Source organism: Dermacentor andersoni, chromosome 11, assembly GCF_023375885.2.
Source record: "Dermacentor andersoni chromosome 11, qqDerAnde1_hic_scaffold, whole genome shotgun sequence".
Lineage (NCBI taxonomy): Eukaryota > Metazoa > Arthropoda > Arachnida > Ixodida > Ixodidae > Dermacentor > Dermacentor andersoni.
Genome location: NC_092824.1, coordinates 68177785 through 68190518, shown reverse-complemented (window position 1 = coordinate 68190518; position 12734 = coordinate 68177785). Strand labels below are relative to the sequence as shown.

Here is a 12734-nt window from a genome sequence, read left to right as displayed (position 1 = left end):
ACATTTCTTACTTATTTTTGTCACTGACACAGAGAGGCGACATCGAAAGTGAGGGACATGAGAAACCAACCCCAGTGGTAAGCAAAGCCAGAGGGAACGCCAATTTTGTACATATGAGTACGGTCCATTGGCCAATCTTCGGGTAAATTTTTCGGTCGTCGTATTCTTGGGCAAAAACAAAAAATAATCCTTAAGTGTAGAAAAGCACTCGACCATTTTTTATATTATTTAATTATTCCACCATACTGCAGGTCGCTTAGAGGAACTTCCTGCTGGGCGAGTTGGTGCATGGCTATGTTTTAGGAAGAGTGGCGCCTAAGACAGAGCCAACACAGGAAAAAACGAAGTAGACGAAAAGGGCGCTCTTCGCGCTCTTCTCGTCTACTTCGTTTTTTCCTGTGTTCGTTCTTTCTCCGGCGCAACTATTTCTAAAAAATACTGCAGGTCATTGGGGCCCTAGTAGGAGTGGGATTACAATATAGGGAGATAGAAAAAACAAACAAACAAAAACAAAGCAAGAACGAAAAACACAACATACACACTTTTAGCAAAATGTCAAAAAAAAAAAGAAACGAGAAATGATTGGAAGCATACTCCTATGACATATGGTTCAGGTATTTTTGCTACCAAATCTAGCAAGAAAAGATATGCAGGCTTCATCAGAATTGGCAGCCTGGCACAGGAATTATGGAACACAGTTTCAGTAGGAGATGGTGAGTGGGAAAGGAACTGTTTGTATGATTCTATTTTCGCGGAAGATGGTTGTCAGCAGTGTTTTTTTTTAGTGTGACGTGTTATTCGTCTGCTGATGGACTTTAAACATGGGGTCGCAGTTATGTTAAGTTTATCAGCCATACCATTTCGCAATGAATTTAGCGGCTCATTTGACTGCGTACAGCTAATGTAGGTATACTATGTTAACTTATCAGTTAACTAGAATCCAACATCCAGCCTTTTACATTTAGTAAATATAAATTACTCCGCTTCTCTTTAAAGTCTTTCAAGGGACTATTTATATATATTAGCGGAAGTGAATCATAAAATGGGAACTGTGAAAGCGCGAAAGTGCCGATGCATGAAACATATAATCCGATTGGCCTTGACAAAAACATGCTAGTATCTGAAAATAAAACGCAACCCACATTATCTGCCATATATATTTGGGACCTCTAGACCAAATCTACCGGAAAGACACGTCTGCAAGCTCCGGATGAATTTGCACCGGTAAGCAGCAATACTTTGAATGAAGCGCAACAAGCCTTTTGGCAAGCAGAATTATGTTATTTTTTGCTTGAAGTTTGTCGGTGCTAGAACAAAAACAGCGCACAGTATCACAAGAACGTGACAGCTTTCCTTACTTATATTAGTCAAATAATCATTCTGAATTAACCAGAATTGACGCTTAGTAAATCTCGAACAAACTAGTTTGCATGCCGTAACACATCACTGCAGTCGAAGGCAAAGGGCTCCTTCTGCTGATACAGAGTTCTGTAGAACTATTTACATATAACTATAATACCATGAAAAAAAACCCCATAGAAACGCTTACGTTAATTCAGCAGAAGGTAATAATTGCTTTGCGCATCCGTCAGCATCGAAGGATATCCTTAACACAGTATTCATAAAAAAATAGAGTACCCTCAAATCTTAACATAAAGCACTTCGCAAAAGGCACACAATAAACCACTCATAAGCAAACAATTTCATGCTCTTCACAGCCCCGAAATGACGTGGCCGTTATTAAACCTAGGAGACCGAAGTCGCGGTTAAGTTGGAGAAATCAAACGAATGGTATTAGTTCTAATCTTTTATAAATGTTTTACATTATCATGTACTTAGCGCACTGTGGCAAATAGCCCAGTGTTGATTTTTGTTTTCATCAAATAGCTGACAGACGTTACGGATTGCCTTCCCACCCCTCACTACAAGCCTTTGTTGAGGGTGATGTTGCGAGCGAAAATTGCAAACGACAGCTAGTATTGCGAAAGTGTGTGCAAAGGGACCACGTAACTAAACACTACGCACTCGGAGAGTGATCTTAAATTATGCAGTTTTTTATTCTATTCTCGATACGCGAAGGCCTCCATCAAACGAGCCAGCTGTTTTGTGAACGAAAGGGTGACACTTAATTGGCCGTGGCTCCACGCGGCAGCGACCTCGCAACGTCGATGGCAGTTCTGTGAAAACACTTCAGTTCTCTGCTTTTCGCGTCCTTCTTGAGAATGCAAGTCCTTTAACCTCTGAAACGATTAGCCATGTCAGTTTTTATCTAGCGCGTAACGTACCTATTTTTATTGCTTTCTTTCGCCATTTGTTTCTTCGTTCACCCTCTTGTATTCTTTGTATTGTGGTGCTGAATGCTGCAATTGATTATATTGTCGCGCAGCAGACAAATAGAAGAAAGCTTTTATGTCAACGACATACACAGAGCGATCAACTACCCTTTGGCTAGCGTGCGGTCTGACGAGCCTCCGGTGTATTTTGCAAGGTTCACTAGATCGCCTCGTGGCAATTCCACCACCTCCATAGAGCATCACCTCGATGCTCGTGAAAAATATACAAGGATGCGCACAAGCGTCTCGACAGCAAATCTGCACGCGCACCCCTCCCCCCCCCCCCCCCCCTCCCACACACACACACCTTCTAGATACGACTTGCAATCAACGACTTCCTTGCTATCTGTATCATATCTGTACGTCTTTCAACCGAAAGATGATTGAAACGAAGCGCAGAAGGGCGCCTTTGTTGTTTGGCGCATGAAAAAGTTGCTTTCTTTCCGCACACAAACACGGAGAGAAATCTTTACTGATAGCATAACCAGTGCTTTTCAGCTTGCGACCCTGTGACAAGATACCTTGCTTGGATTTGTAGGAAGAGAAGCAAAGAATAGACGGCCGTGGTTTGCCTATATTAAAGCGTCCCACGCGGTGCGCACGCTCCACATCGCAAGCACTTAGTCGTGCAGCAAGAACATCGTCACAGATTTTGCGCATTTTCGCTGCAGCCTAGTCCCGCTCCTCTTGTTCAGTGTCAGCAATGCCATACATGACAAGAATAAAACGTACGCCGAGATTTCCTAGTTCATCGCAACGCGTGGTCAGGCTTAACCGTTCTTTTGTCACAGACATAAAGCGAGATTGAACCAGCTGCCCACCCGGTTTAACGGTCTTTAGCGACAACAAGTCTTGTATTGCAAGTTGTTTAGTGGTCACAGTGTCGAGTTTCCGCTGAAGATCGGCCTGCTTGCCTTGGACAGCAGTGACCTCGGTTAGCAGCTTTTGCTGATTTATCTCAAGGGAAGAACTAAAATTTGAAGCTTCCACGAGTTTTTCAATCTGATCATCTGTCAAGGGATCTGAGATTTGTCTCACCGTCACCCGATAAAAGCAGGAGCAAACGTGCAACAGAGCTTTCGGCACAAAACTATGCAAACCAAACAGTTCCGAAGCAGCAAGAACTGAGAATCAAGGGGCATGGTGCCGACACCAAACGACGTCTCTTCGCAATAGAAACGGTATGGTATGACACACCAACCTTTAAAAGAACGGAGCGTAAACGAATTCTGCTCGCGTTGGCACCGAATCCCACTAGAAAATGGCGGTTCAGCTGCTTTTGTAGTTGACGATCAGTCGGTGCTGCCCTCTGACCGTCGAGACTGCTCCGCGTTGTCAGGCACGGCATGGCAGATATACGAATGATGCAAAAGATGATTCAAATTGTGGGCGGATAAAAGCAGAATATATAACGGCAGGAAGCCTATGATGCGAACAGCGATATATTTGACGGAATACGTTATTTTTTCACACTTCACAGCGGAAAAACAACGCGGCTGGTGGAAAACCTCGTGACAGAGATGAGGAGGTAAGGACAGAAGATAGCGCGATCGTCTTGATTTGTGCGCGTTAGTGAATCATTTACTGATGTCGAGTGTCAGTTTCCGAATCAGTCACTAGAGAGAAGCATTAAACGTGGTTGTTCTGATTTATAATAGTGATCACTATTTACTCAAATATAGGTTGCGAAAGCAGTATGGGTGTTATTAGGAATCAGATTTCTTGAACTATTCTTTTAAAGCTGGGATCTTGTATCATGGATCGTTCAAATACTCAAGCATATCAGGAAACAATAAGTTCCTTCTGTCACATAACGAATTAAGCGTTTCTTTGGCGCACACACCATGAATGATGGGAAGACATACTCTACATAGGCATCCATGCAAACACCCTCACTAAGACGAGCTGGCGTCTGATAACAAATGATCACCAGCCCTCTAGCTATGTAACAAGGAGTTCATAAGATATGCAGAAAAGACATCCAGTCAATGAAACGGGCCACGTACAAATTTTACTTAAATAAAGAAACCACAATATTCAACGGCCTTTCATGAACTGCAAACGCAGCTCTTTCATTAGTGGGAAATGACCAGCTCTTCATACACTTGGACAGCTCTGAGAGGAAATAGTCAAGAAATTATTCCCCGATAGTAACAACTTTATCGCGCTTTATTCACCTGTCATTATAAGTGGGACATGCCTTCACTAGAATTATAGCCTTTTAGGCAAAGAGAGGGTATTAGGCAAAAAATAATTTACATAAAACCTGCAGTAGCGGATAGTTCTTACAACGACGTCATCCAAGTCATGGCACGGCTTGCATTAGCATTATGACATCTACATCGCACACTTCGGGTTTCAAATCCACACTTCTTATTTGGAACCAATAATTTTTTCTTCGCCCTGACTTACGTTTTGTTGCTGATAGCCCTGGTCATAATCAGACGGCATATAGCTTATTTCCTAAGAACAGTATCTCTCAAAATCCCCCATCGTTACGCACACAGTATTGGCAGTCGCACTTCTGCGATACGACTAGAAATGCCGCGCAACCACATGCAGAATATGTTTGCTTCTCCTATAAGATAATTTTTTTACGGAAGTCTTAGTGCTACACATCTGCGTTATTTCAACGTTCTAGGGGCATTGGACCGCCCACATGGAACAAGCGGTGAGACCACACATAAATTAATTTCCATTATGCCCCCGTAACACTATGTACCTCTCCCTGCAGAGAAATTAGCATCAGTAGCCGGAGTGCCCAATGCTTCAGGTTAGATTTATATAGACAAATGAACTATTGTGATTGAAAACTGATGAGCATGTCGAGTTGGCGCTTGCATTGTTTCCACAGATAAAAACAAGTTGTGGTAGCTACAACTTCCATGCCTTGTAAACTGCGGATAAGCCCTAATTAAAAAAAATACAGTGATAGATGAAAAGTGTGTTTTTATTAGATGTTTTATTGTTATATGCAGCTTTGATGTGCTTACCTTTCTCCATCGTTCTCGTTCAACTTTCCGTATAAGTACAAATCGTAATGCTCTACCAAACTATATTCGTTACTGTGGTTATGTCTACAGTCCAGATTATGTAGCCTGGGGAATATTGGTTTAGGTATCAGAGCATCAACGTTTCAAAGTATAATTTATGCTATGTCAGGGGCTCCGTTACTGCCAATACATCAAAGCAGGAAATACGGACGGCTATGACGCGTTCCTACTAACCGGTAATATGAACCAATCAAACCAACGGCATCTATAAAATGCACAGCACAATAACATTGTGCAGAAGAACGCATGTTTCGTGCGAGATATTGTGGTACACAAGCATACTTCAGCTAAAACCTATGTACACGTTCACAATCACACAACACTTCATATTCTAGACAATATTACCTGAGGAAGCGGACATGGAAGGACCAGCAGGAAATTTTGTGGTAAGCATCGTGCGTCTCACACAGACAATATCGTGTATTTCGTGTGCTTCCGCAAACTTAAGGCACCTACAGATGATTGTGAGGACTCAGATCTAACCACGGCAATACGACGCTTCACACCAGTAGTTATCTTATATTAAAGAGCTTTTGCCAATGTTACTTTCTGAAAGAATTTTACGAACATGGGGAAGTATCTAACGTGTACAATGGAGAAAACGTAAATACTCATATCAAACAATATTAAATGGGCCACGAAAAAGCTACCGTTAGCCTCACATATACCATCTATAATATCCTGCTAAAAAGTCACTGTTTCTATCGTAGTAGCAGTTGACTTACGAATCTGAACAGAGCCTGAAGCTCATGTTTTTAACAATGATCTCAAGAACATGCTCGCTTATTTTTCACAACTCACACAGAGAGCGCATGCCGAGAGCGAGGGAAATGGCAGACCAACGCCAGCGGTAAGCAATGCGGCAGCGAATGCCAATACTTCGTATCTCGATGCAGTGGTTGCACAAACATTCTTTAACATCTGATATATATATATTATCAGACTAAAAATGGAGTAGCTGTCACTCGTAAGAATAATAAGACTTCTTTTTCACATTTCTCGTCTACATAGACGCAGTAATAGAGTAAATGATTTTACTACGAGTGTTATATCTTTGTAAAAAGGTATACCTGCCCGCGGTTGAACAATTAAGTCCTTCGCAGTAACACTGAGAAAATGTCGTCGTGTACAAGTATACCATAAAACGCTCAGCCTCCGAGGCTCATATGAACTGGCTGAAGAATTATCACCTGATTTCCAATCACAATAACTAGATATCACGAGTACGAATGCCACTCACACATTCCGCCATATTTTTGGGACCCCTAGACACGACCGACCGGAAAGACACGACTGCCTGCTGCGGATGGATTTGTACCGGTAAGCCGAAGCAGATAAAGTGGAGTGCACACGGTGTTTTTACAAACAGAATATTCTTGCAAACGCATAAATATTGCGAACTAAAGACGACTGTGGCTTCTTGGCTCGTTTCAGACAAGGTAATTCACTTAAAATTTAAGCATACTTGCGGGTAAGAGTATCTCAGAGGAACTATAACAAATATGTAAGCACCCGAAACTAATCAAAGGCTTATGTACTTCTTTATTGAGGAAGGACATTCTATAAATCTCTTGATTACACTACATCCACCAGAAACGCACAAGAAAGATGATCGTGTTTGTTCCTCAGAATATTATTATTTTACGCTGCCTCCTGCGTAGAAGCACATAGATGTTTTGCGTTTCTGTCTTTCCTGTCGATAAACAAATATTGCTCATATTCAATTTTGAGCCACTTATTGTACTAAAGCTAAAACAGATAAAAACACAAGTAGCTAAACACAAACTGGGGAATGGTAAGCGTTAAAAGAAGGCCTTAAAGACAGTATTCCAGGCAAGAGCATATGCAAATTAGAAAAGAAAGCACCTGACATGGTCCACAATAGAAAGTACCGCATACGCACACCTCTCATGCATTTGACAGCCACGAAATGACTCACTTGTTGCTGCGCCAGAAATATCGAAGCCGGGGATAACTTCAGAAATGCGAACGCTAATTCTTGTTCTTGTTTGTTCTTATAGCGGGTTGTTTCTTGTAATTATAAATGGGTTGAGCGCTCTCTTCATTTATACCTCAAAGCGCGAAAGTCAACATTTGCTTGGGGACACTTAATCGACATCGGGAGTAGTCACGTAAGAAACGTTAAGTGCGGTGACGATATAGAATCCTTACTCAATTGAGTGTATTGGTTATGCCTTTTCGGGCAGTTCACGACATGGAAGCACTCCCTTAGACGAATAACCTACGGCGTATTCCCACGCCTCAAAGTGCTGTGCTTGACGCTCTTGAGCGATTGAAGGGCTGTGAGTCAGTGAGAACCCGGAAATACCGGTGCCATATTTAAGACATGACCAGATGTAGTGCTAAAACAAAGATCAAAATCACCGTGTGTTTTACCAAACCAAAGTGACACAAATGGTGGTAGTTCCAAAATTCAAAAGTCCTTCATAAGTACACGAATCAAAAAGAAGTTTGTTGCACTTTGTGATCAGAATTTGTGGCATAATATAGCGCCTCGCCAGCTGCTTGGAAGCTACATGAGGTAATGGATGAAGAATTGCGTCATGCTATATACAGCGAATGTTTACAGAACGATGGGGTTGCTAAAATGGAATTTAGGATTGGTACAAGTGAGGTGGTATGCTTGCAAACTCTGCTTGACGGCTTCGTAATGCTTTATAGCGCAGCTAATTTTTCAATGCAGAAAGCTGAGCTGGTATTGGTTGAATGTTCTACATCGACTACTTGTACAAATATGTAACTAAAACAAACGCATGCCTAAATTGTTATTGCATTTAACACACACCTAAAGACGTTCACGTATGCACTAATACAATCAGGCCTGTTGTCCGAGTTTCGCAGGCGATGTTACAGTGATGAATCGAGTTTATCGGTCATTACATTATCACACAGGTAAGGAAAAAAGTAACAGCAGAAGACCATTGTGCGATTGTCATTTTCCAAACTTTATGTTTATAAGTAACAGTGGAAGAGAACGAACGGGAATATGACCTGAATGAGAACAGACGATCCAAACTGGAGATAGATAAAAACGGAATACATAACTTCTGAAAGTACATGATGTTACCTGCGGTAGACTTTATTGAACACATTTTTCTCACACTTCACAGCGGAAAAATGGCGCGGCTGGTGGAAAACCTAACAGATATGAGGAGGTAAGCACAGAAGATAGCACGAGCACCTTGATTTGTAGATGTTAGGGATTGATCTACTGAGGTGGAGTGTCATTTCCTGAATCAGCGACTGGAGGGCAGCATTAAACGTCATTATGATTTTGATAAGCGATGTGATCACTATTTACCTGTATTTAAATATAGGTTGCGAAAGTAGAACGGTGTTAAGAATTCGATGTCTTGCTCTGTTTTCCGAACTGGCGTCTTGCATCATGGATCCTTAAAATGTTTGAGCATATCAGGTAACAGTTAATTCCCCTTCGTGACGTAATCAAGCGTTTCTTGTACGTGTACGCCAGGAATGATGGGAAGATATACACTATACTCCCACACATGCAAATACACTAAAAAAGACAAGCTGGCATCTGAAAATAAGAGAGAGAGAGAGAGAGAGAGAGAGAGAGAGAGAGAAGGATGGATAGAAAGGCAGGGAGGTTAACCAGAGGCAGTTCCGGTAGGCTACCCTGCACGGGGGGAAGGGTGAAGGGGGATAAAAAGAGAAAGCGAGTGGAAGGGGGAGATAGAGAGAAATAGAGGCGAGCACGAACAAACCGCGAACACGACAGATCGGTAGGGGGCGCCATTCTTACAGTCTATCGCGAAGCCCCGAAGACCGCAGGAATCCTAATAACGCGAGTGAGGCCTTCAGCGTGGATGTTCTGTGGGTGCACTGACCTAAAACTTTGAGTTCTGATAGTGGACGATTGTCCAACTGGTCCAGCCCTCTGCACAGCACTTGCCTCTTGGCACTATATCGCGGGCAGACACAGATAATATCTGCGAGCGTCTCATCGATGTTGCGTGTGGCGCACGTGGGGCTGTAGGCCATCCAAACAAGGAAAGCACACGAGTTTGTAGATGCAACGCCTAACTACAGACGGTACAGCATGGTCTGTGCACGTCGTGGTAGTCCAGGCGGTAGGTGCATCCGTATGTCCGGAGACAACGAACGCAAACGACACATGGCGAAAGCGTTCGAGTCCCACAGAGCCAAAGTACATTCATGGGACATCAGTCGCAGCCCAGCCGCAGCGTCTGTTCGCGAAATCGGAATCAAAGCACGTTGACCACTTTCATGCGCAGATCGGGCGGCTTCGTTGATGTGGCCATTCCCGTTGATACTGCAATGACCTGGAAGCTAATGAAAGATTATGTTGTGTCCCTTGTCATGGCTGTGATGATACATGTGTCGAATTTCTGAGACCAGTTGTTCACTGGGTCCGTGGCGCATTGTGCTTTCTATGCACTGAAGGGGTGCCTTGATTCAGTTAAGGCTGTCAACTGTTGCAGTGGTTCCTGATTAATGAAATCAAGTGCAGCACGGAGTACCGCAAGTTCAGCACCCGTCGACGTGATCACACATGAAGTTTTTAGTTTGATTTCTTCAGATTTTCCGGGGTGATGACTGCAGCCGCTGAGCTATTGAATTTTACCGAACCATCTGTGTAGACATGTTGCCGGAACCTGTGCACGTCGTGAATGTGTTCCAAAGTTGCTTGTTTCGACGCGTGCAACGGCACTCCAGCTTTCTTTCTGATTCCTGGACTTGTCAATTGCACTTGCGGCCGGTACAGACACCACAATGGATCTGATAATCGTGTAGCAGGCCTAAATCCTGATGACAAGTAGGACTGATGTCTTACAATTTTGGCAAAAGTTGAATGTGGCCTCTTTGCTGGCAAGCAAGCAAGATGGTGTGAGGGAATCAGAGTCAGGTGTCCGACTTGTGCTCTCAGGATATCTATATCTGTATAGACTCTCAAAGGAGTGTCTCGTTCAATGGCCACTGTCACAATTAATGACGTAGTTTTGGGGAGACCGAGACAAGTTCTGAGTACTTGTGCTTGCACACTCTGAAGTATGCGGATATTTGTAGTGAAAGTATTTCCTAGTACAGGTAAGCTGTTCCGCAGGAAGCCGAAAAACAGTGGTTTATGTAGTTGCAACATTGATGTTAATGATGCGCTCCAGCACTTCCCGCCGACAAATGCAACAAGGCCCGCGACGGTGGCCGAACGCTTTCTCATGTACAAGACATGAGGGCTCCAACTCATGTTCCTATCAATGATGACGCCAAGAAAGAGCTGCGTTCGTCTGTATCGTAAAGTTTGGTCAATAATCCGCAAAGCAAATGATCGCCATCTCTCTATATAGAAAGATGTTCATAATATTCATAAGAGATGCGGATAAGAAATTCAGTGAATCAAACGGGCCGCGTAGAAATTTTACATAAAAATGAAAACAATATTTTTAATTTCCTTATTGAGCTGTAAACGTAGGTCTTTCAACAGTGGAAAACGACTGGCTCTCCATACACCTAGGGAGCCTTGAGAGAAAATAGCCAAGAATTTAATCACCCATAGTAACAACTTCTTCGCTCTTTAGTCTTGCTGTCGTTTCAAGTGGGACATAGTTTCACGAGAATCATTTGCCTTTCAAACGAAGAGAGGCTAACAGGCAAGAAATAATTTACGTCAAACTTGCAGTGTCTGATATTTCTCATCCCGATGTCATCCGAGCGCTTGCACGGCTTGATTTAGCGCTATGGCAAGGCCATAGGACGCTTTGGGTTTGAAATCAATGCTTATTATTTGGAACCAGTATTTTGTTCGTGGCCCTTACTTACGTTTTGTTGCTGGTGGCCCTAGTCATAATCAGCCGATACATATTTTATTCGTTGAAAACAGTATTTCTGAAGAGCTTGATCCCTTCGATACGAGCACAGTATCGGCAGTCGCACTTCGTCTACGTAATTCGAGAGGACTCGCAACCGCTTGCATATTATGTTTGCGATCTGGTTCCGACCATTCTTCTTCATTGTTTCGTACATAATCCCTAGTGCGACATGTCGGTGTTTTTTCATCGTTCTAGGGGCATTGGACAGATCAAATGGGACAAGTGGCGAGACCACTCATACAATTGTTTCCATTACACATCTGTAACGCTTATGTAACTCTCCCTTATCAGATATTAGCATTAGTAGCTGGATTGCCAAAGTGCTTCAAAGTTAGATTTTATTCACAGGTCAACCAGCATGATTGAATATTTATGAGCCTGTCGAGCTTGCGTATACATCGTTTCCGCAGATAAAAATGTTATATTAGCCACAACTTGTATTCTTTTCTATACTGCGGACAAGCACTAATTTAATTTTAAGAAACACAGCGATACCGGAACAGTGTGTTCTTATAATAGATGTTATTTTATTATATATGTAGTTCTGGTGACCTTACTTTTCTTCATCCTCCTTCCACAACTTTTCGTATAAGTACAAGGTGTTTTGCTCGACCCAACTATATTCGTTAATGTGGTTATGGCTACTGTCCAGAATATGCAATCTGGGGAAACTTGTCTTAGGCATCAGAACGTCAACGCCTCAGTGGATTATTTAAGCTATGTAAGCGGCTCCGCTGCTGTGAATACATGAAAGCCGGAAATACGGACGGCTAGGATACGTTTCGACGAACCGGTAAAATGAAACAATCAAACCAACGGCATCCGCACAATGCAACGCACAATAACATAGAGTACAAGAACACACGGTTCACATTTGTGGTACACAAGTATGCTTTAGCTAACAGCTATGTACACGTTCACAATGATAGAACACTCCTTCATATTCTAGGCAATGTTACCTGAGGAAGGGAGCATGGAAGGAGCAGATGGAAGTTTTGTGGTAAGCATCATGCGTCTGACAGGCACAATATTCGTGCATTTCTTGTGCTTCTGCAAACTTTGACTCTTATGGATTATTGTGAGGACAGTAGGTCTAATCACGGCAATACGACACTTAAAGGTAGTAGAGTTATTTTCTATTCAAGAACTTTTGCGAACATTACTTTATAAAACGTTTTACGAACATGTAGAATTATATATCGTGTACCATGGAGAAAACGGAAATACTCATATGAAGCAATGTTATATAGGCCACGAAAACGCAACCGTTAACCTGACATATGACATCTATGATGTCCTGCTAAAAAATGCACTATTCCTATCGTAGTAGCAGTTGACTTACGAATCTGAGTAGAGCTTGAAACTTATCTTTTTAACAAGAATATCAAGAACATGCTCGCTTTTTTTTCACGATTCACACAGAGAGCGCATGTCGAGATTGAGGGAAATGGCAGACCAACGCCAGTGGTAAGCAATGC

At 42.6% G+C, this 12734-nt stretch overlaps 1 protein-coding gene across 1 annotated transcript in view; it reads left to right on the top strand.

Moving 5' to 3' along the window:
* The window catches only part of LOC129381637 (uncharacterized), a 65738-nt gene that overhangs the window by 40243 nt on the left and 12761 nt on the right, over positions 1 to 12734 (top strand). The window contains exons 16-24 of the mRNA XM_072285201.1: positions 33 to 77; positions 3814 to 3861; positions 4975 to 5004; positions 5722 to 5772; positions 6192 to 6236; positions 6656 to 6706; positions 8518 to 8562; positions 12206 to 12256; positions 12679 to 12723. Of these exons, the coding sequence (XP_072141302.1) occupies positions 33 to 77; positions 3814 to 3861; positions 4975 to 5004; positions 5722 to 5772; positions 6192 to 6236; positions 6656 to 6706; positions 8518 to 8562; positions 12206 to 12256; positions 12679 to 12723 (411 nt within the window). The remainder of the gene's footprint in view (positions 1 to 32; positions 78 to 3813; positions 3862 to 4974; positions 5005 to 5721; positions 5773 to 6191; positions 6237 to 6655; positions 6707 to 8517; positions 8563 to 12205; positions 12257 to 12678; positions 12724 to 12734) is intronic.